At 39.9% G+C, this 24,706-nt stretch overlaps 1 protein-coding gene across 2 annotated transcripts; it reads left to right on the top strand.

The window, feature by feature from the left end:
- Positions 1 to 23,300, top strand: LOC116992613 (heat shock protein 105 kDa-like). 2 transcript variants are annotated; one of them, XM_033052405.2, is made up of 18 exons: positions 2 to 208; positions 1,073 to 1,130; positions 6,856 to 6,996; positions 8,715 to 8,837; positions 10,088 to 10,187; positions 10,910 to 11,043; positions 11,522 to 11,766; positions 12,638 to 12,866; positions 13,735 to 13,841; positions 15,070 to 15,203; positions 17,242 to 17,447; positions 18,220 to 18,351; positions 19,090 to 19,227; positions 19,643 to 19,768; positions 20,295 to 20,402; positions 20,510 to 20,629; positions 21,789 to 21,950; positions 22,438 to 23,300. In XM_033052405.2, exons 1-18 carry the CDS (start codon positions 102 to 104, stop codon positions 22,636 to 22,638), a joined length of 2,571 nt encoding a protein of 856 aa, XP_032908296.1. In that variant the 5' UTR covers positions 2 to 101; the 3' UTR covers positions 22,639 to 23,300. The 2 variants fall into 2 exon arrangements, with proteins under 2 accessions (XP_032908297.1, XP_032908296.1); XM_033052406.2 differs by lacking the exon at positions 18,220 to 18,351 and having other exon boundaries at positions 1 to 208.
- The last annotated feature ends 1,406 nt before the right edge of the window (positions 23,301 to 24,706 follow it).

Genomic DNA, 24,706 nt, shown 5'->3' with positions numbered 1-24,706 from the left:
CCTCCCCGTCCGCCCGCCCGCGCGCGCTACGGGGACCGGCGGCCGCAGCAGCACCGGGAGCGAGCCGGGCAGAGCGGGGGCCTCCTTCTGGCGCCGGCGCCATGGCCGTGGTGGGCTTTGATTTGGGCTTCCAGAGCTGCTACATCGCCGTGGCGCGGGCCGGCGGCATCGAGACCGTGGCCAACGAGTTCAGCGACCGGTGCACGCCGTGAGTGAGGGGGGCGGCGGGGCCGGTCTGTGCCCGGCGGAGCGGCCGCTGTGGGGAAAGTTTCGCGGTGGGGCGTGGGGGGTTCCCTCTGTGCGGGGCCAGCGCGTTCGCCGGCTCTCGCCGCCTCCCTACGGGCCCGCGAGGGCTGCCGGGGGCAGGTACAGAGCGGTGGGGCTGTGTGGCGGCCCGCGGTGCGGCCCCGCGACCCCCTTCCTTCCCCGACCCGCTGTGTGCCCCCTTCCCGGGTCCTGGCCAGCTCTCTGCCCCTCTCCCCAGCCACCGCCCACCCTTGCTCCCCGGTCCCCACCCGCTCTGTCCCGCGGTGTCCCGGTCCCGACCCGTTCTCCGGGGCTCGTCCCGCGGGCAGGGCCCGGGGCACGGAGGGGCTATGCGGAGCCTGCTGCGGTCGCGGTGCGGCGGGCTGGGAGCGCGGGGGCGGCCCGCAGAATCCCCGTGGGGGCAGCCCGGGTTAAGTGGGACACGGGGGGAACGCGCTGCCACTCGTGCTGCGTAGGATGGGCTCTGCCAGCTGCTCTGCTTTAGTCAGAGGTCAGGTATAGAAAGGCAGGCTCAAAGCAGGAGTTAGTTGACAAGTTGGAAGCAGCCGTGCACAGGCGGGTAGGGTGTAGTCTGGCTGTGAGCTCTGAATTGCGACCATCCTGTTGTACCGTTTGGATAAGCCTTTGTGAAAAATTCCTGGATTCGAGCCAAGGCTTTAAGATGGATAAAAGTATTCCTGTAGTTTTTTACTGCGAACTGAAAGAATGACACTATGATATCTGCAGTAGTAGAAAATGAATCCGTGATAGTTCTGAGTCGTGTTTTTTTTCAGGACCGAGTTAATTAGCCTGTTGTTCTTTCCAGGTCGGTGGTTTCATTTGGATCAAAAAACAGAGCTATTGGTGTTGCAGCTAAAAACCAGGTAGGTAATTTTGTGCTGCAAACTGTTGAAGTACCAGTGGGTGTAAAGAGAGTTGGCTGGGTGTAGTTGAAACTGAACAGCTTCAGTTTCTTGTTGAGCCTTTTATTTTAGAAACGCCGCACTATGCTGCCATGCTTTCTTCAGAGCAATGTAGGATGTTTTTGCCAGAATGCTTCTGCTCTCTTTTTCGTTAATGTAATACTTTCCAGTTGAATTTGTTCCTGTTAAGGTCACTGGGTTTCTTTTCCTAATGATTGTTTACAGGATTTTCCTTGTAATTGAAGGAAAACATTTTAAATGCTATGTATAGTTTCTTAAAATTAGATGTAAGGGGAGAGGTTTGGCTCACATTCTTAAAGCTATTTAGCATACCTTACTACCTATGGATTTGCTGTAAATTAAATGACTCTGGTTTTGAAGGTGCAAGTCCTTATTTTGGGTTTTTTGTTTTGTTGTTTGCTTTTTTATTGAGGTGCTCTGAACGATTGAATGTTTTCTTTTTTAAAGTATTATTTTCAGTTTAGAATGAAAACTTAATTCCAGTAAGTCTCACAATAACAAAGTGTCACGATTTTATAAATCCTTAGGCACTGTACATTGTTACATAACTGCTGCTGGGAGATCAAGCATGCAGCCTCCACTGGCCTGTGCATCTCTCTCATGTAGTAAAAGGACTGCAGTGGGTTTCCATGGAGAGAGCACTAAAGGAGGCTTTATTCCACTGTAATAGCACTCTTCATAATTTTGAATAGCCAAGACAATAAAAATACTTTACATGTTAACAAGCACACACATTTTCAGTTACATTTACAGGTTAACATTTGGAGTAATGGAAGTAAACACACATTTGTGTTTTTTCCTTAAATTTCATTTTAGCATTGCTAAGTTGCTGCTGACATTGTTACAAGTCAGAAACCAGTATGATTCATTAGTGTGCAAAAATGAGTTGTTACTCAAAATGGGAAATGATCTGAATCCTATGTACTCTCAAGCATGTTTCAATATTAGATTGTTCCAGTAGATGCTATGAAAAACATGAAGTAAGCTGAAAGCGAGGCAGATTATCTCATAGATTGCATTTACAAATGTGCAATTGCAGTGATGAACACCTGTGACTTTACTTACCTTCAGACTAACTTGTATGATGTTACTATATTGAGTGTTTCATGCTTGCCTCTTCTAGTAGTTGAAGCGAAATATTTTTGCCAGGAAAAAAGAATGTGATACTTAAAATGATAAAAGATGGCAGGTGATTTATTTCTCTAGTTGTAAGTGGTCCAGTTTGGCTGATGACCTGAGATGTGAGTGGTTTCCTTTGTAAATGTGGACGTTTCCTCGCATGGACTATTCAGAGTTAGATTTTTGGTGTCCTAGGGTGTAGTAGCTACTTAAATCAAGGAGTGCGATGATTCTTTTCATTTAAAAAAAAAAGAGCAAACAAAAAAATAACACAAAATAAAAAAAGGAAGTTTTGACTAATGACTTCTACAATGTGATTTTGTGAGAGACCTCGAAACACTCAAAGGTGTTCTCTTTAACATTTGAGAAATTGCTGCTGGAGCAAATTTTCAGAGAATTTCTGTTCCCTTTAGGTAAGTGTGGTAGCACTGGAGATGAGAACAGTATGTTAGTTAATAGACCATAATTCTCAGCTTTCTTAATTGTGACTAAGCAGGAAGATATTAAAACATGCTACAGACCTAATGGCATACAATTACTCTAAAAATATCTTAAGATTGTTCTCTTAGAAAGGGCTTTGAGGTTAATTCTAAATTAGGCCATAAAAGCTGCCACAGTGTTTGTGCTTCTCTGCCCACTACATGGTAATAATTCCTGCTGCTACGTTCTTTAGCCGTACAGCTGTGAAATACGTAGCATTCAAGTACTCTGAAGTTGTGGCTATACAAATAAATGAAACCATGCTGGGAAACAAAACAATCTTCAACACATAACCTAACTACTCCATCACATTAAAGTACTGGAATAGTTCCTGGCATCATTTTTGGCCTGTGCTAACTTGTGCTTGTGCTATTAATTGCTGAGCACTGTTTGGTGATTAGAATAAACCAAGGATGATTCTCAGCAGGGAGTCCAAGTGTGACATCTTTGCACAGACACAGCTGTCTGAAAGTTACTGCTTGTTAGTGGGAGTATGGCCTCCTTTTTTGTCAGGAAGCTTTTCTGTAGGAGAACTGTCCTAGTTGAGTAGCTTTCTAATACAAGATGTAGCTCAAATTCTTTCATTTCATGGTGGAAAATTTTATATGCAACAAGGAATAGTTTTTGCTTTTCTTTGGGGGTGGTGAATACACATATTCCTTGGTATGCTCAGCTTTTGAGTTGCTATCATGCTGTCTGTTGGTGCCTGCCTAAATCTATCCTGTAGATAATAACACACTTTTATAATTTGTCTCTAATAAAATAGGATTAATTCTACTCTGAGATACTTGCATTATCTCTTAGGCTGCTCTAGTTGTCTGGTTTCTGTTGTGCTTTGCATTTCTGATAAGGAATGCTTGTCTGTGTTGCTTGCATTGTAGTTTAGCATATACTTCAAACTGATGTTAGCAAAAAAGATTCCAAGTTGTCTGTGCACTGTATTCTTCTTTGGTCTGGTGCAAGAATTTGAGTTGCTGCTAGGTGAATGTGAACAAGGAGCTGATGTGATTTCAAAGTAGCTCAGGGAGGAAAAAGTAAGTATTGAAATGCATGGGGACACTTAAGCTTGACACTTGGTAACTAGGAAAGCCCTTGTTTGCTCTTAATGTAATGTTTGAAGTGGAGGTAGTGTGGCATGGGTTGGAGGGCCATCTTACAAACAGAGAAACCAGCTTCACATGTAGTTGAAATCTTTAAACATTGTAATTTGGTCTGAGCTCTGTCACCCAAGGTGAGTGGCTCTGCTTGCCAGCACAGTTAGCAGCAGAGTGCTCCAGTGCAGTGCACAGAGGGGTTTCCTGAACTGGGGGAACGTCACAGGGACAAGAACGTCACTACAAGAGCTGCCAGAAGGCTACAGCTCAAGTGACGGTGGCTGATGGGACCTGGGTGGGGCCAGAAGCAGCAACAGCAGTTTCCCGCAAATATAAAATAAGCCCTTGGGGAATACTGGTGAACAGGGTGTGGCACATCAGAGTGCAGGAAGGGTGCTGAGGCAGTGCCAGCCCAGGCAGCAGTGGTATCCACTGGCAGAAAGCCACGGCCTCGCTCAGCTCCACACCCGGCACGGCTGGCGCAGCTGCCCAGACAGCTCTGGCAGGAACACCCTGCCACCCAGGTGCCACCTGCAGGGTCAGCCCTGCTCTCCATGCCAGCATGGGTGGCACTGAGAGCACAGATATGGGATGGTGTCCAGGTACTCTTCCACTTAGTGACAGAACTCTGGTGAGAGGTGAGCAGGTTGAGGAATCTCAGGGAGTGTGAGAGAGGGAGATAATATAGCAGAATTGTACCCTGCCTTCCCTGGGACATGTCTGGGAAGCAGATGGGACACACAGGATTCTTTTCTCTCACCTCCACCTGCTGGAAAACAGTACTTGAAGGGAAAGGGAGCAGTCGGTCACCATGGTTAAGTTGTCCTATGTCAAAACTGCTTCCCTGAAGAAAAGCAGACAGGTCATTACAATAGGAGACTCCTTTCAGAAGGGAGCAGAAGGCCCAGTATGCTGGCTGGAACCACTTCTTAGGAAAGCCTGCTGCCTCTCTTGGGTCCAAGTTCCTACCCTGGTATGGCTGTCAGATAATTATCCATTATTGGTTTCTCAAACAGTGATGAGGTTGCACCAGCAAGTCCAAGGGCAATCAGGAGAGATTTCAGGGCCTTGGAATGACTGCTTAAGGGATCAGGAGCACCAACAGTGCTATCAAATGTTCTCTAGCCTTCCAGTTGCAGGAAATGAAGCAGGAAGCAGGAAGAGCCAGCAGACCAATATCTGAGCCGGGTGCCACTGGCAGAAATTGGGGGTTTTGATCGTGGGTCAGTTCACATGACAGCAGCAACAGGCAGGGTACACCTGTCTCAGAGCGGGGAAAGGATCTTTGCACAGGAGCTAGCAAGGATCATGGAGAGCTTTAAACCAGGTTTGGAGGGGGAAAGATATACAACCAGGTTTGCTAGAGATAAGCCTGGGGAGTACCACAGCAGTGTTTGAGAGTGTTCTAGTGAGGTCCTTCACTCTGCTGCCTTGGTGGAAATGGGATGGAGATCCATGCAGCAGCAGTGACGCAAGGGTTATTGTTGATGTGTTAGAAACTATGGAAGCTCCTGAGAATGGTCATGTAGGAACTGGGGCTTGAAGCTCCTGAGAATGGTCGTGTAGGAACTGGGGCTTCTCTTAAACGTGGTGGGATCAATAGTCCAGCTGAAGTGCCTGTACATCAATGCCCGCAACACAAGCAATAAAGAGGAGGATCTGGACACCATTGTGGAGCAGTAAAATTGTGATACAGTTACCATTGTGGAGACCTGGGGGGATGGCTGGCACAACTGGGGTGTTACTCCTAACTGGTTAAAAACTGGCTGGATAGCCCAGAGTGTGATGGTGAATGGAGTTAGATCCAACTGGCTGCCTATCACCAGTGGTGTTTCTCAAGGTTCAGTACTGGGGGCTAGCCCTATTTGATATTTTAATCAATGATCTGAAAAAGGGGATTGAGTGCACCATCAGTCAGTTTGGAGGTGAGGCCAAGTTGGACAGGAGTGTTGATCTGCTGGAGGGCAAGATGGCTCTACAGAAGGATCTGGACAGGCTAGATTGAAGATTTTAGGTCCAATGTATGAAGTTCAACAAGTGCTGGGTCCTGCCCTTGAGTCACAACAACCTCATGTAACACTACAGGCTGGGGGCAAAGTGGCTGCATGGTGGAAAAAGACCTGGGAGTGCTGTGGCTGAACATGAACCAGAGTGTGCCCAGGTGTCTAAGAAGGCCACTGGCATCCTTGCCTGTGGCCAGCAGGGATGGTCCCCCTTTACTGGGCACTGGTGAGGCCACACCTCAAATCCTGTGTTAGTTCTGGGCCCCTCACTACAAGAAAGACATTGAGGGGCTGGAGCGTGTCCAGAGAAGGGCGAGGGAGCTGGGGAAGGGTCTGGAGTGCAAGTACTGTGAGGAGCAACTGAGGGAGCTGGGGGTGTTTAGCCCCTGAGGAAGCTCAGGTGTGCCCTTATCACTAGCAGTAACCTAAAAGGAGCACGAGTTGCACCAAGGGAAGTTTAGATTAGATTGGCTATTAGGAATTTTTTTTTCACCAAAGGTTTGTAAATGTTTGGACAGGCTGCCCAGGGAAGTGATGGATTCCCTGTCCTGAGAGGTATTTAAAAGGTGTGTGGATGTGGCTTTTGAGGACATTAGTGGTCTTGGCTGGGTTAGGTGAATAACTGGACTTGATCTGAAAGACCTTTTCCAACTTAAATGATTCTAAGATTCTAAATTAGTTGACTAAAGTAGTAGGCTCTGTTGATCATGTTATTGTTCACCCAGTTGTATCAGGGTTTCAGAGATAGGTTTATAATCCTTAGTAAGTAAGGGTCTGGTACTGTGTCTAACTTATTAATGAGGTGATAAAAAGTACCAGACAGTAATTACCAGTGTTAAATAAAACAATGTGACGAGGGAGTGAGTGGTTGTCTGAAAACTTGACCTGTGCTTGGGGGCATTCAGAGCAGCACTGAACATTGCAGGGTGATTGAGAGTGGATTTCTAACTATCCTGTATTTCTTCACAGCAAATTACTCATGCCCACAACACTGTATCTAACTTCAAGAGATTCCATGGCCGTGCATTTAATGATCCTTTTGTTCAGAAGGAAAAAGAAAAGCTGAGCTATGATTTGGTTCCCATGAAGAATGGTGGTGTTGGAGTGAAGGTAAATCTGCACTTGTTTCTTTCTGGGTTGTGTGGATAAATATGAAGTCTTACATTTCAGCACCTAGTCATAAAAATACGGGTTTCTTTTAACTACCCTAAAGGGTAGGTTGTTTTAATCTTTCTGTTAAAGAAGAGCTCTTCTATGAATAGACAGCTTCATCTTTAAATAGTGGATGTTAAGCTACAAATTAAGGTTCATTTACAAATAATTGCTGAAATGCAGGTTTCCCTGTTGGCAAATTGCACATCTAGCTCAAACATACTGGCAGGGAAAACTGCTAAGTTAATTACAAGGTTGTATGGTTTTACTTCAAAGTATGACTTTGTCACTTTTGTGTGGAATGCATTGCAGCAGGTATTATTAGGTGGTTTACAAGTGCTTTAGAAAGTAATCTGAGTTCTTCAGAATGATTACCATAAGTTAGTGGCAAGTGTCTTCAGTGGACTGCCTGGAGTCAGTTACTTGCAAAGGGGTGTTCAAAACCAGCTCCTGCCACATTGCAGATTTGGCTCTTGCTTATTCTTCAAGGCCTTCACTGATACAATGTCATCTTTTGGTAGAATGGCTTGATTTAATTACATTGTGTCCATTTACAGAAATATGTACCAGTGCTGATAATGAAGCATTGCTGGCATAACAGGCAGTTATTGCTTGTTAAGTCATTGCTTCGCTAATGAAGACCTTAGCTTCAACTGGTCCCTCATAATTTCGGTGTAGATCAGTCCTAAGTAGTGAATAGATCGCAGAATTGTATGCATCAGAAAGAATTCTGACTGGAAAAGTAACCAAGCTTTGCAACAGAGGAGATGCTTTTTCTTTTGTTCTTTGTGACTTGTGAGGCGAACAGATAAGACAGAAATGATTGGTTTCCTTTAATCAGTGTGTCTGTGTAGGAGTCTTGTATTATGAGAGTAGTGTTGGGAGAACACTACTAGTTGGTATTTTTCCTATTTTTCTTAGGCTGCTTGGAGAACAAATTAGTATTTATTTAACTGTGGTTAAAGAGTTTTAATAATTGATTCAGTAGCACTCAGTAAGGCTGGGAGGTTCAGTGAACGGTTTTTCTATTAAAATCAAAATGCCTAATTTTCCCCCAAATTGTACTGAGTGAATAAAAGTGCTACTTTCGAGCATCAGTTATGTGTTACTTCACTTCATCATTGTCATGTATTCTGTTGCATGATAAAAATGGTGATTCAAGAATATTTTTTGTGAGGAGAGCATGAAATAAACTTTTTGCTGAGCTTTATTTTAAGTTTTTAGCTGTTTTATGTGCCTAGGTGAACTGTTGTTGCACAATTCTTCCTTTCAGAGACTCCTAATATATTTAAGCAGAGGGATAAAAATGCCAAGGGAAAATAGACAGCAAGTAGTTCTGTACATTTTTTGCATTTGGCATAAATTTGAAAAATTATGGCTGTTTTTACTTAATGGTGTGCCACATTTTAAATTTGTGTCACTTTTGGCCATTTCCGTACTGTTTCCTTGATCTATCGAGTTGATATAGTTCTTGATGTTTTAAGACAGTGAGAATGGAATTATTGCTTCTATAAACACTCAACTGGGAAATTAAATTGTAAACTGAAGTTCTATAATGAAATAATGAAGCATGTCATGATTCATAGAGTATTAGCCAGCAGTGTATCAAAGAACATTAAATACATGTAATTTTCCTCAAGTTGAGCTAATGGAATTATTTTACCTATTCTATCCAGGTCATGTACATGGATGAGGAGCACATCTTCAGTGTGGAACAGATTTCAGCTATGCTATTGACTAAATTAAAGGAGACTGCAGAGAGTAACCTAAAAAAACCAGTAACAGACTGTGTTATTTCTGTAAGTAATTGTAGTGCACAGGAACATTATGTCTTTTAACTTCAGCTATTGAGGGCATTTTGTTTCTGTGAAAAAGAACTCTGCTAAGCACTTACAAAGGGATTAATCTTAACTAGCTTTAGAGCTTTTGACTTAAAGAAATCCCAGGGCTGCTGCCGTGTTCCAGACCCTGACTAACTTCATGAACTCATTCTCTTGGAAATGTCTGAACTTTTGGACCCAAAATGTCTCTGGATCCAGGTATATACCCTTTTGGGACAGCTTGTTTTCACGACTAAGCATACTAATTACTCGTTAAGGTAAATACATATGTTTGTGGTTTTTCTTGAATTTAAAATGCTTTGATAACAACTTGAATAAACAATTCCCTTTGTTTATCAAAATTTCCCCTCTGGTAGCTGAAAACTTTAGCTTCTGTCCTGTTTATCTTCATCTTTTCAGCAAATTTTGGTTTGTTTTTTTTTCAATGTTATGACTGCACAGAAAATGTCCTCAGATCCAGAACAGTCATTCCATTGCAAAGCCCTGAGTATAAAATAACACCTGACTCTCTGTTCTCAATGGCTCTAAACAAGTCTGTCTCATGTTGCATCTAGGAATATTTAGCTCTGTTATTATTAGAAATGTTGATTCTCCAGTTGATACCTGGAAAGCTAGTTCTTCATGTGTCCCTGGAAGGGGACATTAGAAGGCACTGTTCAATGCCAATGCTAGAGATCTGTAGAAAATATTCAATTTTCAGCATATTTCTTCAGATTTTTTAAGCACTTCTTGCCCAAAGTAATTTCTGCCAAAGTAGATTCTCTTAATTTGTTGTCCCTTATTTCTTTGTATCTCTGACATCTGTAGTATTGCTGTACGTTTTTAGTTCCTGCTTTCTGTTTTGTTTTTTTGGATGGGACTATACCGGCTAGTTCTAATTAAGGTATATCATGTCACTGTCTTAATAATATCCAGTTTCACATTTTGGGCCAGCACTTAATGTTATTAACACTTGTATACAAGTAACTGATTTGTTTCTTGCTAATGTATGCTCATGTAAAAACTAGCTGGTGTTGGTTTCATTCCATCTCTGAATAGAATATTTAAGGTGTCAATTCAATATAGTAGCTGCATTTTAGGGGACTTGCAGTAAATGTCTTCCTCCAAGAGGAGGAATAGATAAAATTTTTTAATTAATACTTTTTAGTAAATAGTGGAATGTCTCCATTTTCTGGAATTAACTTTGAATTCTCACCTGCTTTCTTCAGGTTCCATCATTTTTCACAGATGCTGAAAGGAGGTCCCTTTTAGATGCAGCTCAGATTGTTGGCCTAAATTGTCTTAGATTAATGAATGACATGACAGCAGGTAAGTAGGATAAAACAGCAGTTCCTGCAAGTGGGATAGAGGATGCGTTTAATTACTCTAAGAAAAAGGACTGACTTGAAAAGGCAAATATGAAACATAAATATTTGAAAAACTTGCTATTCTTTTCTTGATTTAATGTCTTCTGTGTGAAGGGGTAGATGAGATCAAGCTCCAGTGATAATTATCTCACTGAGCACTTACTTGAGTCACTATGTGTGCCTGGACTACTTGTTCATTTAGTGTACTGCCCAGATGCATAGTTGCAGGATTCTGACACTCATAAAGGAAGTTCCTTGATTAAATGTCAAGACCTCATAACTTCCGAGGATTTTCAGTATAGTTAGGGTTTTAAACAGACCCTTGGCTCTGCTGACCATTTATACAGCTGTCAGACAAAACTTCCCAGCTTGGAAAATACTGTAAATACAAAACTGGCTTTGGACTTTGTGGTTAAGGTGGTCTGTGTTGATTGCTTTGCAAGACAAAACAAAACAAACCCAAAAAACCCAAACAAATGCTTAGGGAGCATATAACATGACTAAGGGAGAATGTTCTGCTTTTCAGGTCCTACAGCTTAGGTTAATGGAATAAAACTTCCATGTCTTGCACAGGTGTATGTCTGGATTTGTCTTGATGCCTTTGATCTTGCAACTTAATGTTCACAGGGATGTGCCACTGGAAACTAGAGATTGTGTGGATAATATCTGACACTTCTTTTGCAGTGGCTCTGAATTACGGAATTTATAAACAAGACCTTCCAGCTCCTGAAGAGAAGCCACGGATAGTTGTGTTTGTTGATATGGGACATTCTGCATTTCAAGTATCAGCCTGTGCCTTCAACAAGAGTAAATTGAAGGTAGTAAGATTAAATGGAAATAAAAGGGTTTATAAGCAGTTAGAATCAAATAGGCTGTCCATTTGCTTTCTTTTTTAAATTCTGAAATGCTTTAATGCATAGAAAGTGGCAACAAGTCAAAAGGTGAAGGTTTTCATCAGTGTCCTTCATTTCATTAGAATTGTTTCAAACAGGCTGTAAATTTCTTGCCATATACATATTACATATGTAATACAAGTGCTAGAATTTATTTGGTTTTATCTAAATGAGTGTGTGTATGAATTAAAATTTTGAATACTTAGGATTGTCACTTAGTTACTTAGTATTATTTCCTCTGTAAAAGCGAAGATCAATTTTTGACTGAATGTGGTTATGCACTGGAAGACAGGCTGACCTGTCCCCAGCATTTTTTGAAGCAAGGATTTGCTGATATTGGAAGATTGCTATTCCCTTTGGTTTTATTGGTGTAAGACTATATTATTGTGTTCTTTCAAACCAGGTACTTGGCACAGCATTTGACCCTTTCCTTGGTGGGAGAAACTTTGATGGAAAACTGGTAGATTACTTTTGTGCAGAAATAAAATCCAAGTACAAACTAGATCCAAAAACCAAAGTTCGGGCTCTTCTTCGTCTATATCAGGAGTGTGAGAAACTGAAGAAACTAATGAGTTCAAATAGCACAGACATTCCCCTAAATATTGAGTGTTTCATGAATGATATTGATGTATCTGGAAAAATGAACAGGTAAGTTCTGTAGAAGACAGACATTTGCTTTGGTGGCTATATTTTTTAAACAAGTGTTTCTTTCTGTATTTGAAAGAAACTTAATGTGCTAAAATTAAGTGTAAGTCCTGAATAGCTGTGGCATTTTTTAATGCTAGACTAGCTAAGGCTGGGAAATGTGGTGTTCAGCTACTTGAGTAATGTTGCGCTGCAATAAAGCATGCATAAGAAGTTTGGATTCTTTTTATAGAGTGTGTTCTTAAAACCATGGATTGATGCATGCAAACCAGAGGGTTGGCTGCATATTTAGACCCTTCTGTGTATTTTAGGTAACCTAAATATCCTACTGCTCTTTAAGATAGCAACAATTTAAGCTTTTTCTTTTTTTCTGCTCTTAGTATACTGTGGATATTGGTAGAGAAATGGAGAACAGAAACAGTGCTTATGGGTGTTGACTTGATTATGGTCCAAGTGTAAATGAAGTCTATCTTTCTTGCGTGTGTTCACAGGCATGGCTTAATTTGTTAGTTCTGTAGCTGCTGGTAAGAGTGGTGGGTTCTTTTTCTTCCAGTATTTAGGCAACAATTTTTCATTATAAAGGAAGTGTCAGTGTTTTCTGATTTCCTATCTGTAACCTCTGCTCTGAGGCAAATATATAGCAGCTGCCCAAACAAAACGTCTTATTTAACTACATTGATAGTGGCTTAGGAAAATTAGTAAGCAGTTATTTGTGTACTACCTTGTCTATGGTTGCCTCTTTAGCCTACTCACAGGAGTTTAGCTCTGTTTGCAGTGTAGTTAACTAACGTAGTCATCATGAATTTGGAAACAAATACCAGGCAAGGTTCTTGTGGGACAGGCATTCTTTAGTTAATTCTATTTTTATTCTTAGGTCACAATTTGAAGAATTGTGTGCTGACCTGCTGCAAAGGATAGAGATGCCTCTGCTTTCATTAATGGAACAAACACAACTGAAAGTGGAAGATGTAAATGCTGTAGAGATTGTGGGAGGAGCAACCCGTATTCCTGCTGTCAAAGAGAGGATTGCTAAATTCTTTGGCAAGGATGTCAGTACAACACTGAATGCAGATGAAGCCATAGCTAGGGGCTGTGCTCTGCAGGTATAGTACTGACAATACTTGATGAAATTAAAAGATACATTTCTTGGTAGCACTTCCATGAAGAATTAGTCAAGCAGTTTTAAAAAATTGTAGAAGTGGTTCATTTTAAAGTACTCAAGGGAAACATACCTGTTCACTAGGTCTTTTTATGACACTATGCTGTTTAAAAAGTCCAGAGTACTCCTCTCTGGTGCAGTACTTTATTGCAGGATGTATTCTGTAAGCAGCCCGCTACTCTTCAGAAGAATATGATCTAAGAGTGTTTAATGCCAAAAATTTAAGTCATTGTCAAGATGAAAGATTTTTACTCAACAAGATATGAGGAGTATCTATGGAGAGCCCTAACTACTGCAAGTTTGACTTTTCTGGTATCCAACTTGCCATCAATGTGGAACAGGCTTTGTTCTGTCTCCCTCCCATTTTTACTGTTTCCAACTATATTTTGCAAGGAAACCACTCACTCTGTGTTCTCCTTTTTCTCCTCTAACTTCTTATTTCACCCTCTTCTTTTTGACTTGTTTCTTTACTCCATCTCACTAACAGATTCCCATTGCCAGCAATCAGTTGTGTTCAGGAAAAGAAGCAGGACCCTTTAGATAAACACTTCTTTTAGGACTAAGCAGTGCAGCATTTCCATTTTTTACAGTCCTGCTATCAGAGTGCTACCTTTATTCACAAGCTAAAAAAGGCCTGGTAACACAGCACATAAACACTTGTGTGTGAAATTTCTCATGTTGCATTGAAGTTGAGTATTGAAATAGTTCTACCTAATAAAATCAATACAGTTCTCACTTGTTCAAATATTTTTTTGTTGTCTTGGCTGGTGTAAGCCTTAATGTAAGTTATTTTGTTTTTTGGCTTTTTTTAGTGTGCCATTCTTTCTCCAGCTTTTAAAGTGAGAGAGTTTTCTGTGACAGATGCTACACCTTTTCCAATATCTCTGCTGTGGAACACAGAAGCAGAGGACACTGAAGGGTAGGTTGCTCAGACTACTGTTCTATGAAGCATTTCACCTTCATAATTCAAGGGTAATGTTCTTGCATGCATTCAATTTAGGATCTTGGCATTCTCATGTAGAAAACCCATAGGCCTTGTTGTCAACTATAGAGATAGTTGACAGGGAAGATTAAGACATATAGGTTGAAATTTTAACTGTAATTCCTCAGTTGTTAAAATATGAAGATTTTTAAAATGTGAGTGGAAGAGCTACCAACCAGTATCTGGTCTTGCACTACCATTATCTGGTTGTTAGGATTAGAAATACAAAATTGACTAGGTTAGTGCCTGGGTCCTGATGGCACTTTGCCTTCTGGCTTTTTGTTTTTTACTCATGGTGTTCCTGGCACCTATCCTGATTTATTAGTAATGTTGTGTACTATGGCACTACTGTGAGCGTATATGGATACTGTTTATCTGGCTAAAGCAAGAATTGAATACCTAGAAAAAAATTAACATTTAAGAGTAATTTCTTGCCACAGTCTTATGGCTGACATCTGTTATTAACTGTGCCGTGCCTGTGGGAAATGCAATTGCTTTCTAAGATGTTAAGAGCTCCAAGTTCAACTTCTGGAAAAATCATAGTTCTAAAGGGATCTGTTCATACCTTTTTCATGTTCTTCGCAGTTTAGCCTTTTTTTTTTTCTTTCCTGTCTGTTTTCTCTGGAGGTGCAGGGCCTATTTTTTGTCTCACTTGTGAGAGCAGCTTGTGGGTTCATGTTCTAGGTAAAGCTCTCATTTTCTCACATCTAGGTTATTAGATGAGATCTTCCACAGTTAGGAGACAAAACTTAGCAGGAAATTAGAATCAGGCTGGCATAACAGTGGATGTGCCATAGAACACGAAGTAAAGCTGGTTGTTTTTCTGTCATTTTGAGGAATGAATAATAATCTGGTGTCAGGGTTCTCAACTGAGCCATGGAACAGAATTAACAGGGCTATAATTATCCCTTTGAGACTAAGGAAGGGTGCAAATTATTGTTCAAAATACAGTGTTCCAAGCTCAAATAGTAGAATAGGACAATTTCTTATTACAGTAAGGAACAGTAAATCCTTTTTTGCAGTACAGTAGTGAAGTATCTTCACTGTAATTGTTCAGAAGGGTAAATGTGTCAAAACATGATGTTCCTCTGAAAGAGTTCTGACCCTATCAAAACATTTTAGCTCAAATACACCACTAAAAGTGTTGCTTTTCTCTTAACTGCAGAGTTCATGAGGTCTTCAGCAGAAATCATGCAGCACCTTTCTCTAAGGTACTTACGTTCTATAGGAAAGGTCCATTTGAGCTAGAAGCTTTTTATTCTGATCCTAATGGAGTCCCATATCCTGAGTCAAAAATTGGTAAGTACTTGTCCTGGAAATGGTGTTGTCTCCAATAGAATGATTTGAGATCAAACAGTAACTGTGTGCTGCAGTATGGTTATGATGTATATACTCAGGTTTTTGTCTCTGAAGGACTCAGAATTTTCCCATTCCTGAGGCAACTGAATCAGTGTTTTTTATTTTTTATTTTTCTTGCTTATAATGTTGCTTTGGCTAAATAAAGAAATGAGGGGAAACGAATGGCTACAACTAAAATGTGGTTATCACAACAAAAGATAGCTTTGTAACTTTCAACATCTTTTCTGCTTATCACTGAAGCAAGCTAGGAATAATTGAAAAATACCTCCTGTGTATAAAAATACCCCTATGTCTTGAATAACTAGTTGTTTTCACCTGTACCCTCTGGGACTGACATAATGCTGAATAACTTTTAATCAAAGCAGTCTGAAATAGTGGCAGCTACAAGACTACAGTATTGATTTGTCTATGTAACATTTCTAGCCAACCCTTTCATACTTTTTGACAAATTGCAGTACTTGACAGTGTTGATACTTACAAAGAGCTTACAATGTAGTTAGTTAGAAAAAGATGGTGATGGTAAAGACAGGCCAATTAAATAATTATTCTTGAGTTCTAAATATACAATTAAATGCTCTGTTTGCATACCATGTATTTTGAAAAACCAGAACAATGGAGAAGGGACTTAGTACAAGTACAAGTAGTGATCATACAAGGGGGAATAGCTTTAAAAAACTGCAAGACAGCAGGTTTATATTGGATATTAGGAACAAATTCTTTACTGTGAGGATGGTGAGGCACTGGAATAGGTTTCTCAGAGAAGTTGTGGATGCTCCATCCTTGGAGGCATTCTAGGCCAGGTTGGATGAGACCCTGAGGAGCCTGGTGAAATGAAAGGCAGGAGGTTTGGAACTCCATCTTTAAGGTGTTTTCCAACCCAGGCCATTCTGTGTTTCTCTGACAGTGTTCTGTAGTTACAGAAACATCAGACTTCCTTTTGTTGTTAACTCTTACCATAAAGACTAATGGTGGGTTTGTCAGTGTTCAATTTATATGGCTTTAACAAATGGAAAGCTGTTTACCTGCTGTTCTGGAAACTGGTAAGAACAGAACTGAAGATCAGATTTTTTTCAACTCAGTTGTCAGTTAATCCTTTGCTCAGAACAGAATTGCTGGCATGACTAATTGCTGAAGTAGTAGTTCTAATGAGACTGGCAAAAGGGAGACCACATCATACAACTCCAATATTGCTGAATTTACAAGACAGGATTACATTGCGTAGTCTGTGAGCTAGGCAGGTAAAAGCTTGTGCACTTGTGGTCTAGATCTGTTGCCGAAGGAATTGTGTGTGCAAATGCATATATCTGGACTGCAAAACTGGGGAACTTTGCAGCTAAGTAAGCATTCTGATCTCCAGGTTGCTCTTTTGGTAATCCATGCATAAGGAAAAATATCTGCTGTTAATGTCAAGGACACCTGATTCTTCATTTACTCTTAAACTAATGGTCTATTACACAATACTTGTTTCAAGTTTTACAGTAGTTGCAGAACAATTAGGTTCTGCCCTAGAATAAAAGGTAATGACAGACTTGCATGGATGTTAGAAGCTGTAAGGAAAGCCTCGAGAAATACTGTTCCTATGTTGGGCAGCAACTTGTATCAGAAGGCCACCACTTAACAGTGGTGTTAGGCTAAGCCCTTTCATAGTTTTCTTTGAGCCCACTAGTAACACAGATAGCACCAGTTTTGTATTTACTCTGCATAAATGGTGTCAGGAGAACCTACTATTTGATTTATAAATTAAGTTGGCTGAAAAGCAGTGTACTTTGGTTTTGTTGCTTTGGTTTTGTTTTTTGTTTTTTTTTTTTTTTTTTTTGCCTGGTAGTACTGATTTAATTTGAGGGACCATGAGATTAGCACAGAGGCTTCATCAAATATTCAGAAAACAGTTTGCCTGTGAAAAAAAGAGATGTTTTCCTGGCTCTGTTATATTACCTACTTAATTCCACTGTGTGAGTTTTGATTGTTTTGGTTTTAGGTAGGTATGTTATCCAGAATGTGGCAGCCCAGAAAGATGGAGAGAAGTCTAAAGTCAAAGTGAAAGTCCGTGTCAATACTCATGGCATTTTCAGTGTGTCCACTGCATCTATGGTAGAACCAGTTAAAAGTGAAGAGTGTGAAGATGTCAGTGTTGAGACTGAAGTGGAAGCTCAGGACCAGAGGCCTACTGAAAACTTCAGTGATGTAAGTTGACTTTTCTTGTGTGTGAATGTCCATACTGATTGATGAAAATGTGTTCTACTGTTACATATGCTGGAAGAAAAACACCTTCCTCTAAGGAAGCAAAAGGAGATTAATTTTAAGATGTGTGTAGCTGTCAAGAAATGTCTTTACAAGAACAGGAAACAATTTGTGCTATCTTGCAAATGTGTGGATTTCAAAATCAGTTACTGTGTGAAGTGCCGAATACCAGCAGGTTGGTTGAGGGTGGGGTTGCTTACAGCTACCATAGCTATCCAGCTGTTCCAAACAGGAGAACTAGATTTGGATTGTTAATCATCCATGCCCTTTGTGTTGATGGACTTGTATGTAATCCTTTGTATCAGTAAAGTTTTTGCAACTTTTTGTGAAAGGAAAAGCTGAATTATTTTCTACAGCATTGAAGAAGAGGGAAACACTGGGGAATAATGCACACTGTTACAGTCTACTTGGTGTTTTAATAGTTTTCTGAGGGGGAAAAACTTAAACATTATGACTCAATAAATTAAAAGCCCCTTTTTTATGAGAGAGAGTGGTAGCATGTGCACACACACACACAAGTATGGTGCATTTTCATGAAGTCCTTCTGAACTTGCAGCTAGTCTGTATCTCCATAGCCGAAGCGTGTGTTTCTGCGTGTGCACAGAATGCTTTGTAGGGCACTTTGTACCGTATGTGCGTCAGAAGTGAAGTGCCCTATACTTAAATGCAAGTGCACATGCCTTCTACATCCTTTGTGCCTGGGCTTTCATTTCAGAAAAATATCCAGCAAGAGAACAGTGAGGCTGGAACACAGTCCCAGGTACAAACTGATGGTCAGCAAACGTCACAGTCTCCCCCTTCATCAGAACCTCCCTCTGAAGAAAACAAAATCCCAGATGTCAAGAAAGTGAGTGACCCTTTAACTCTGTTGAAAATGTTATCCTATATAATGGCTTTTAAAATGGTAACATATTTCAGGAAAAGGAACTTGGTGTTGGAACCTCTTTCATTTTCACCTTTCCTATAGTGAAAAATGTCTATCTTGTGATGGTTTTTGTGCAGAGTTTCCAAAAGGATTCCTGCAAGAAGCCTTTCTCTACCACTTCCCTATCTTCTTGCAGTGTTGTACAACTAGTTTATTTGGGTTGAATACATTTCAATTTAAACAGCAGTTAGAGGCCAAACTTATTAGGCCTGCTGAGGGAAGCTGGGATCAGGAATTCATAAATCTAAAAGGAAATAATCAATGTGAAACATTGGCCTGCATGTTATTGCTAGTGATTTTGTTTTTTCATCTGTATATGATGAAAAATGCTTTGGGTTAAAATCTTAACCACTGTCACATCCTTAGCAAACTGCTATGTTACAGATGGACACTTCTGGAAAATCTGCAAACACATCATGTATCTGAGTAATGTCCTTGCTGTAGCTCAGTGCTTACTATCTAGAAACAGACTGTGAGGAGACTAGGATAGGAGGTGGAATCCTCCAAAGGAAAGTGCCTCATGAGTATATGTTGAAGATTTTAAAAGAATATGGAAAAACCTTTTGTGTATTCTTTCTCTAAATGTATTTTTCATTGTAGTGGTACTTCATCAGAAGAAAAGTCAGGAAAATTATCTTATTTTTCTTCTTTCTAACTCAGACAAATGAGAAGAAAGGTGATCAGCCCCCAGAAGCTAAAAAACCCAAGATAAAAGTGAAGAATGTGGAACTACCCATTGAAGCTAACTTGGTTTGGCAGTTAGGAAAAGATCTTCTCAATATGTATATTGAAACAGAGGTGAGTTAGTGTGGTTTAGACTGCTTTCTTGTGTGCAGTTACTAACCATTCACCTGCTTCTCAAGGCAACCTCTGTTCTTATACAATCACTCTGGAGTGTGGGCTCAATTAACAATGAGCTAACATATACTGGTCTGCCTTCTAACACATAACTGACAAATGTTTATCAGAAAGATTGAAGTGTCCTTTACAGCAATTAGTATCAGAGCACTGATCCGTGGAATAACATCACAGATTCATTTAAACTGTTGTAAGAAGTGCAACCCATTTCTTCAGATGAGTCTACTGCATAATAATGAAAATATCAACAGTTAGGTGAGCCAAGGCCTCTGGGAGATTTTACAGGCGCTGTGCTTTGCAGAATGCTGTTTGAACATTGGCATTTTATAATTAAAATATTTTCTGTGGTATACAGGGAAAGATGATTATGCAAGATAAACTGGAGAAAGAAAGAAATGATGCAAAGAATGCAGTGGAGGAATATGTATATGAGTTCAGGGACAAGTTGTCTGGACCATATGAAAAGTTTGTTTGTGAAAAGGTAGGTTATGGTTTCAGGAACTTCTCTGAAAATACTGATATCAAATAACTGTTTTGTATACCTTAGTTAAACTTTCTCAAAGCCACTCTGGACATAGCTGCACAGAATTTCATTTGAATGATGGCAGTGTCTAACCCAGAATTAGGTTTAGGCATGTCAAATACATATCCCTTAATATAGATTTTGTCAGAAATACAGTGAAGTTTTGTTTCCAGTTGAAGCTGGTGACTGGAAGGGGAAACTGTGTTGCTTTTTGTGTAACCAAAACCATGAATTAAGAGTTGCACTCCAAGCATTGGCCTAATCAAGGACAGAAGTCTAATGCTACCTTTGTAGGTCTGTTTCTTAGTCCAGAAGCTGGCATGTTTTAAGTAACCTAATTAGGCAAAAGCTGCAGTAGAAATTAAATTTTTATACAGGAGGCTAACGATTAATGTGTATATTTATCTCTATCATGGTCCTTCAAGACAAACATGGTGAATTGGTGTGTATTTTGATGTTTGTGTTGAATTATGTTGACACACAGGATCTGCAGGGATTCTCTGCCCTCCTAGCAGAGACAGAAGGCTGGCTGTATGAAGAGGGTGAGGATGAAGCAAAGCAGGTGTATGTAGAAAAATTAGAGAACTTAAAGGTAGGCCTGTTAATATGCCCAAAAAGCAAAATTTCCCAAACACTGTGCTCAACAACATTAATGAATGTTAATGAATCACATGAACATGTACAAATTGCTTTTTCTAGAAATTAGGTACTCCAATTGAAATGCGCTACCAAGAAGCAGAGGAACGACCAAGGCTATTACAAGAACTGGGACACAGGCTCCAGTACTATGCAACAATAGCTGGGGAATTCAGGAATAAAGTAAGTGACTTTTTTTAACCACAGTGCTTCAGTGAGGCTCATTGGCTGGAGGGGCTTCAAATGCACTTTCAGATGAGCTGCAATCTACTGCTATATAGGTCACAAATTTAACACCACAAATGTTTCCCAGTACTCAAAAAAAATCTCACACAGTGTCGTATCTTCAGTTGCTTGATACTTCTGGATGTTTTCAGGCTGAAGAGGATACCCTTATAAAGAGTTTAGACTTGTGATCTGATTCTTGTCCTTTAAAAAACTGGTCTGAGTGTTTTTCAGAAATGTGCTCCTCTTCCAGTTGTTTCAGGGGCAAGAATTATTGCATGATGAGAAACATTAGTGTAAAATATAATTGCAGATAAAGTAGAAAATACCATTTTATTATGTGTGGGTGTTTGGGGCTTGGTTTTTGTAGATTTTTTGTGGTTTTTTCCCCTTGTTGGTATTTGTAGGTTATGTTCTTGATAAACATTCCTGTCTGAAAATTTGCTCCTTGGATTTCAACTTAAAGAATTTTAGTAGACAGCTCAAACACTCAAGCTAATTCAATCTGAAACTTAACATCAGAAACAATTATGTCCTTACAGCTATAGGTTACAAAATTAAGTGAAATCGGTAGTAGTGTTATATGTGAAATAATGAGCATCATTGTAAGTATTATATTTAAAACTTGGTTTTATGTAAGAATTCTGAATATGGATTCATTGGTTGTGTATCTGGGCAGATCCTTCTCCTGATAGTAGTTAACTGTGTAACTGTGGTATTGTAGGGAATGCTAAAGTTGAAAACTCTGATCCTTTCTCTGTACATCAGAATCTCTAACTTGGGTAGAGGTAGCTCCTCCAGAATGGGAGGGGATTTTTTTTTTTTTTAATCAGCTTTGTGAAGAATGTTAGATTTTATTGCATGATGCTCTTCTGAAGCTTGTATGACCTCTGAACCAGATTTCTTGTTCATTTGGGTACAGGAAGCTTTATATTGACGTCTCTATTTCCTGTTGTCCCTTGCTGTAATGGATCTGCCTTGTGGCTAACTTCTATTTATTTTGACCATTGGAAGAGATTTACAAGTTATAAATAATTGATAGACTTGTTGGGATTACTTGATTACATTATTAACACTTGACATGATTAACTAATACAAAATGTTTGTATTTGGACAGGATGAAAAATATATCCATATCGATGAGATGGAAATGATGAAAGTAGAAAAGTGTGTTAGTGAAGTGGTAGAGTGGATGAATAATGCTGTGAGTGCACAGGCTAAGAAGAGCTTAGATCAGGATCCAGCTGTGCATTCAAGTGAAATTAAGGCAAAGCTACAGGTAAGTACCATAAGAAACTATCTTTAGAGATTGGTGCTTAAAGTAGACTGGATCTGTGCCTTTTGTCTTCCCCAGTTTCATCTTGCTACTCTAGTGTTCTTGAAAGGTAGAAAGTATGGAAAGGAGGGGATCCAGTAAAAAGCAGAGGAGCTGCAGTGTACTGGATACAATTCTGTGGAGCTCATTGATGTTTTGTCTTTGTCACCTTAAAAAGCTCAGGTTGTTTTTCAGTGTTTTACTGAGAGACAAAATAGTATTGGAAAAAACAATGTGAAGTCCAAAATACTTAGTTAAACTTGACCCACAAAACATCAGAAAGTATAGCAATTAATTTATTTCAGGGTACAATAAGTACCTGTCAGTTTGGACTCGGGAACAAATGCAGAAACCAATTTCAAGCAGTCTTCTGGACACAAGGCTTTTGGCAGTAGTGAAGCTGGTGCCTCCTTAATATATATTCTGCCCACATCTTTTCTTTTTTTTTTAGGAGTTAAACAATGTCTGTGAGCCTGTTGTGACACAGCCAAAACCAAAAGTTGACTCTCCTAAGGAGGAAAACCCATTAAGTGAACAGAGTGATTATAAAACTGAAGACATGGGAGAAGATGACAAGAATTCTGAAATGCCTCAGCAAAATGGTGAATGTCATCCAAGTGATCAAAACACCATTAACATGGACCTGGACTAAACCACTGCACTTGCAGCAAATTGTTTCATCCCATGACAGAAGATGTTTTGGCTGTCATATGTGATGGGGGTGGGAATGCATTGTTTTGGAAACTATTTATATTTTTTTTCTTAAGACTTGTCTGGGATATGTAATGTTGTGGGAGGAAGAATAGTAACAGTGTTGGTCATGACTATCCTAAAAGGAAAATTGCCTTGGTAACTTTCAGATTCCTGTGGAATTGTGAGTTCATACTAAGCTTCTGTGCAGTATTTAACCATTTGCATCACTAAAGATGAAAAGAAACCCTTGCTTTGAAATGTACTGCTCCTTTAAAAGGTTGTAATCGAAACACTCGTAGGCATTTGTAGATGCCAAGGTAGTTTTCTTTTGTCTGGACATCTAATTGGGTATGTCAGAAAAAGCCAGTGTCTGTCCCCTTCATAAGGACTTTGCAGAGGAAATCTTTCTGTCCTGAGGTTCTTGATTGTTGCAGTCCAAAGTACTTATCAAGTAATGAGATGGTGAAATGTGTTAGTAGCATGCAGAAACGCTTACGTTTCATCTCTTGCTAAACAATACATTTTTCATGTGGGGTACATAAAATGAAGGAAATGCTAATTCTGTTAGTGTTATTGTGAAGCTTTTTAATGAGCTTTGAAATAAAGTTCATTTTACTGGTATCTCCTGACCTCTTGAGTTTAATTCTGCTCTGAGTGTTGCCCTTCTCACCGTTTGTCAGGCCATTGCTTTGTGTTCCTGTGCAGGAGAGTCATGAACAGGCTTAAAACTCTCTCATTTTGCTCAGAGAGTTGTACAGTGAGATTAACATAATTCAGCCCCTTAATGAGTTATGCCTCTTTCTTTCCTTTGGCCCAAGGGTTGTATACGCCTGAAAGAACCTGGAAACTTAACAGATGTTAGAGCTTAGGACAGTGTTTGTAACTGATGCCTATGTAACTTAGGTTACAAGGTGCTTATAAAGCTTGAGTCATAAGATATCAGTATAACCTGATGTATCTGTATAACCCAATATCAATGTGACCTAAATAATGACTTTTTATCTATATAATCTGATATCAAGAAAAACTGAATCACATCTTTTGTACCTATAACCTGATATAATAACTTTCTATACAATGTAATGGCTAGTATATTGTTAAGTAGTTGCTTAATGCTGAATAGAGGAAAAAAGAAAAATATCTCCAGGTCAATAGCTTTAGAGATAGATAAGTATAGTACTAATGAGAAGTTGGCAAATGTAAAGCCAATTAGCTACAGAATAGAGGCTTTAAGCTGGTTAAGACCAGACAGATGAAAGAGCACTGTAACAAGAGAAAGTTGAAAAGTTCAGATGCAAAGAAGACCTTGGAAGCATTCATCAGACCCCTCACGACCCCTGAATTGGGGAGGTGCAAGTGCAGTGCGAAAGAACTATCTAATAACCATGAGCTCATGCTATGTAAATTAGTTCCAGTGTGCATGTGATGATGTAGTGACACAGTGATACTAAACAATACTTACTGCATAAATACACCACAGCACTTGACAAAGGTGAGCGAGTTAGGTGGACAAATCCCCCTCACCACCAGTGCTGCAAGAAACAAATACCTCCTGTGTGCACATTGGTCTGTGGGGATTTATTTCCAGCTTAACTTTTGGGCATTATAACACAGAACCCTATAACTTAGAAATTGTAACCCATGGTTCAGAGTAAGATGTTAAAACCTGGTTGAATACTTAGGCCAGGCTCTGCTTTTTATAGACTAAACTGAAATAATGGTATTTTCAGCCCCTTCAAGTTGCTCTAGTTAGACCTTGGTAAAGGTTTTGAAAAGCTAGAATTCCTCTCAAGTAAATCTCTGTTGTCTATTAGACTATTATACTAGTCTATTACTTGGTGCAGGGGAGGATGCTCTGTGTCAAACATCAAATTACACTAGGGAGTATTAGGCACCTGAAATCTGTGGGAAGAATTTTTCTTGGAAGCATATTCTGAAGGGTGTTAACTCTGCTGATGCATGGAAGCACAGATCCCATATGTAAGCATGGGGAACCAGATGCTTAAAGATCAGTGTCACTAAATGCA

Source organism: Catharus ustulatus, chromosome 2, assembly GCF_009819885.2.
Source record: "Catharus ustulatus isolate bCatUst1 chromosome 2, bCatUst1.pri.v2, whole genome shotgun sequence".
NCBI lineage: Eukaryota > Metazoa > Chordata > Aves > Passeriformes > Turdidae > Catharus > Catharus ustulatus.
This window is presented reverse-complemented; position numbering and strand designations above follow the sequence as displayed.

What these genes read in the sequence shown, in the direction of transcription:
- LOC116992613 (XM_033052405.2), top strand. Translation starts at nt 102, where the DNA reads ATGGCCGTGGTGGGCTTTGATTTGGGCTTCCAGAGCTGCTACATCGCC. An exon ending in AAATCCCAGATGTCAAGAAA is followed by an intron (nt 18,352 to 19,089) that starts GTGAGTGACCCT and finishes TTTCTAACTCAG; the next exon opens with ACAAATGAGAAGAAAGGTGA. An exon ending in ATATGTATATTGAAACAGAG is followed by an intron (nt 19,228 to 19,642) that starts GTGAGTTAGTGT and finishes TGTGGTATACAG; the next exon opens with GGAAAGATGATTATGCAAGA.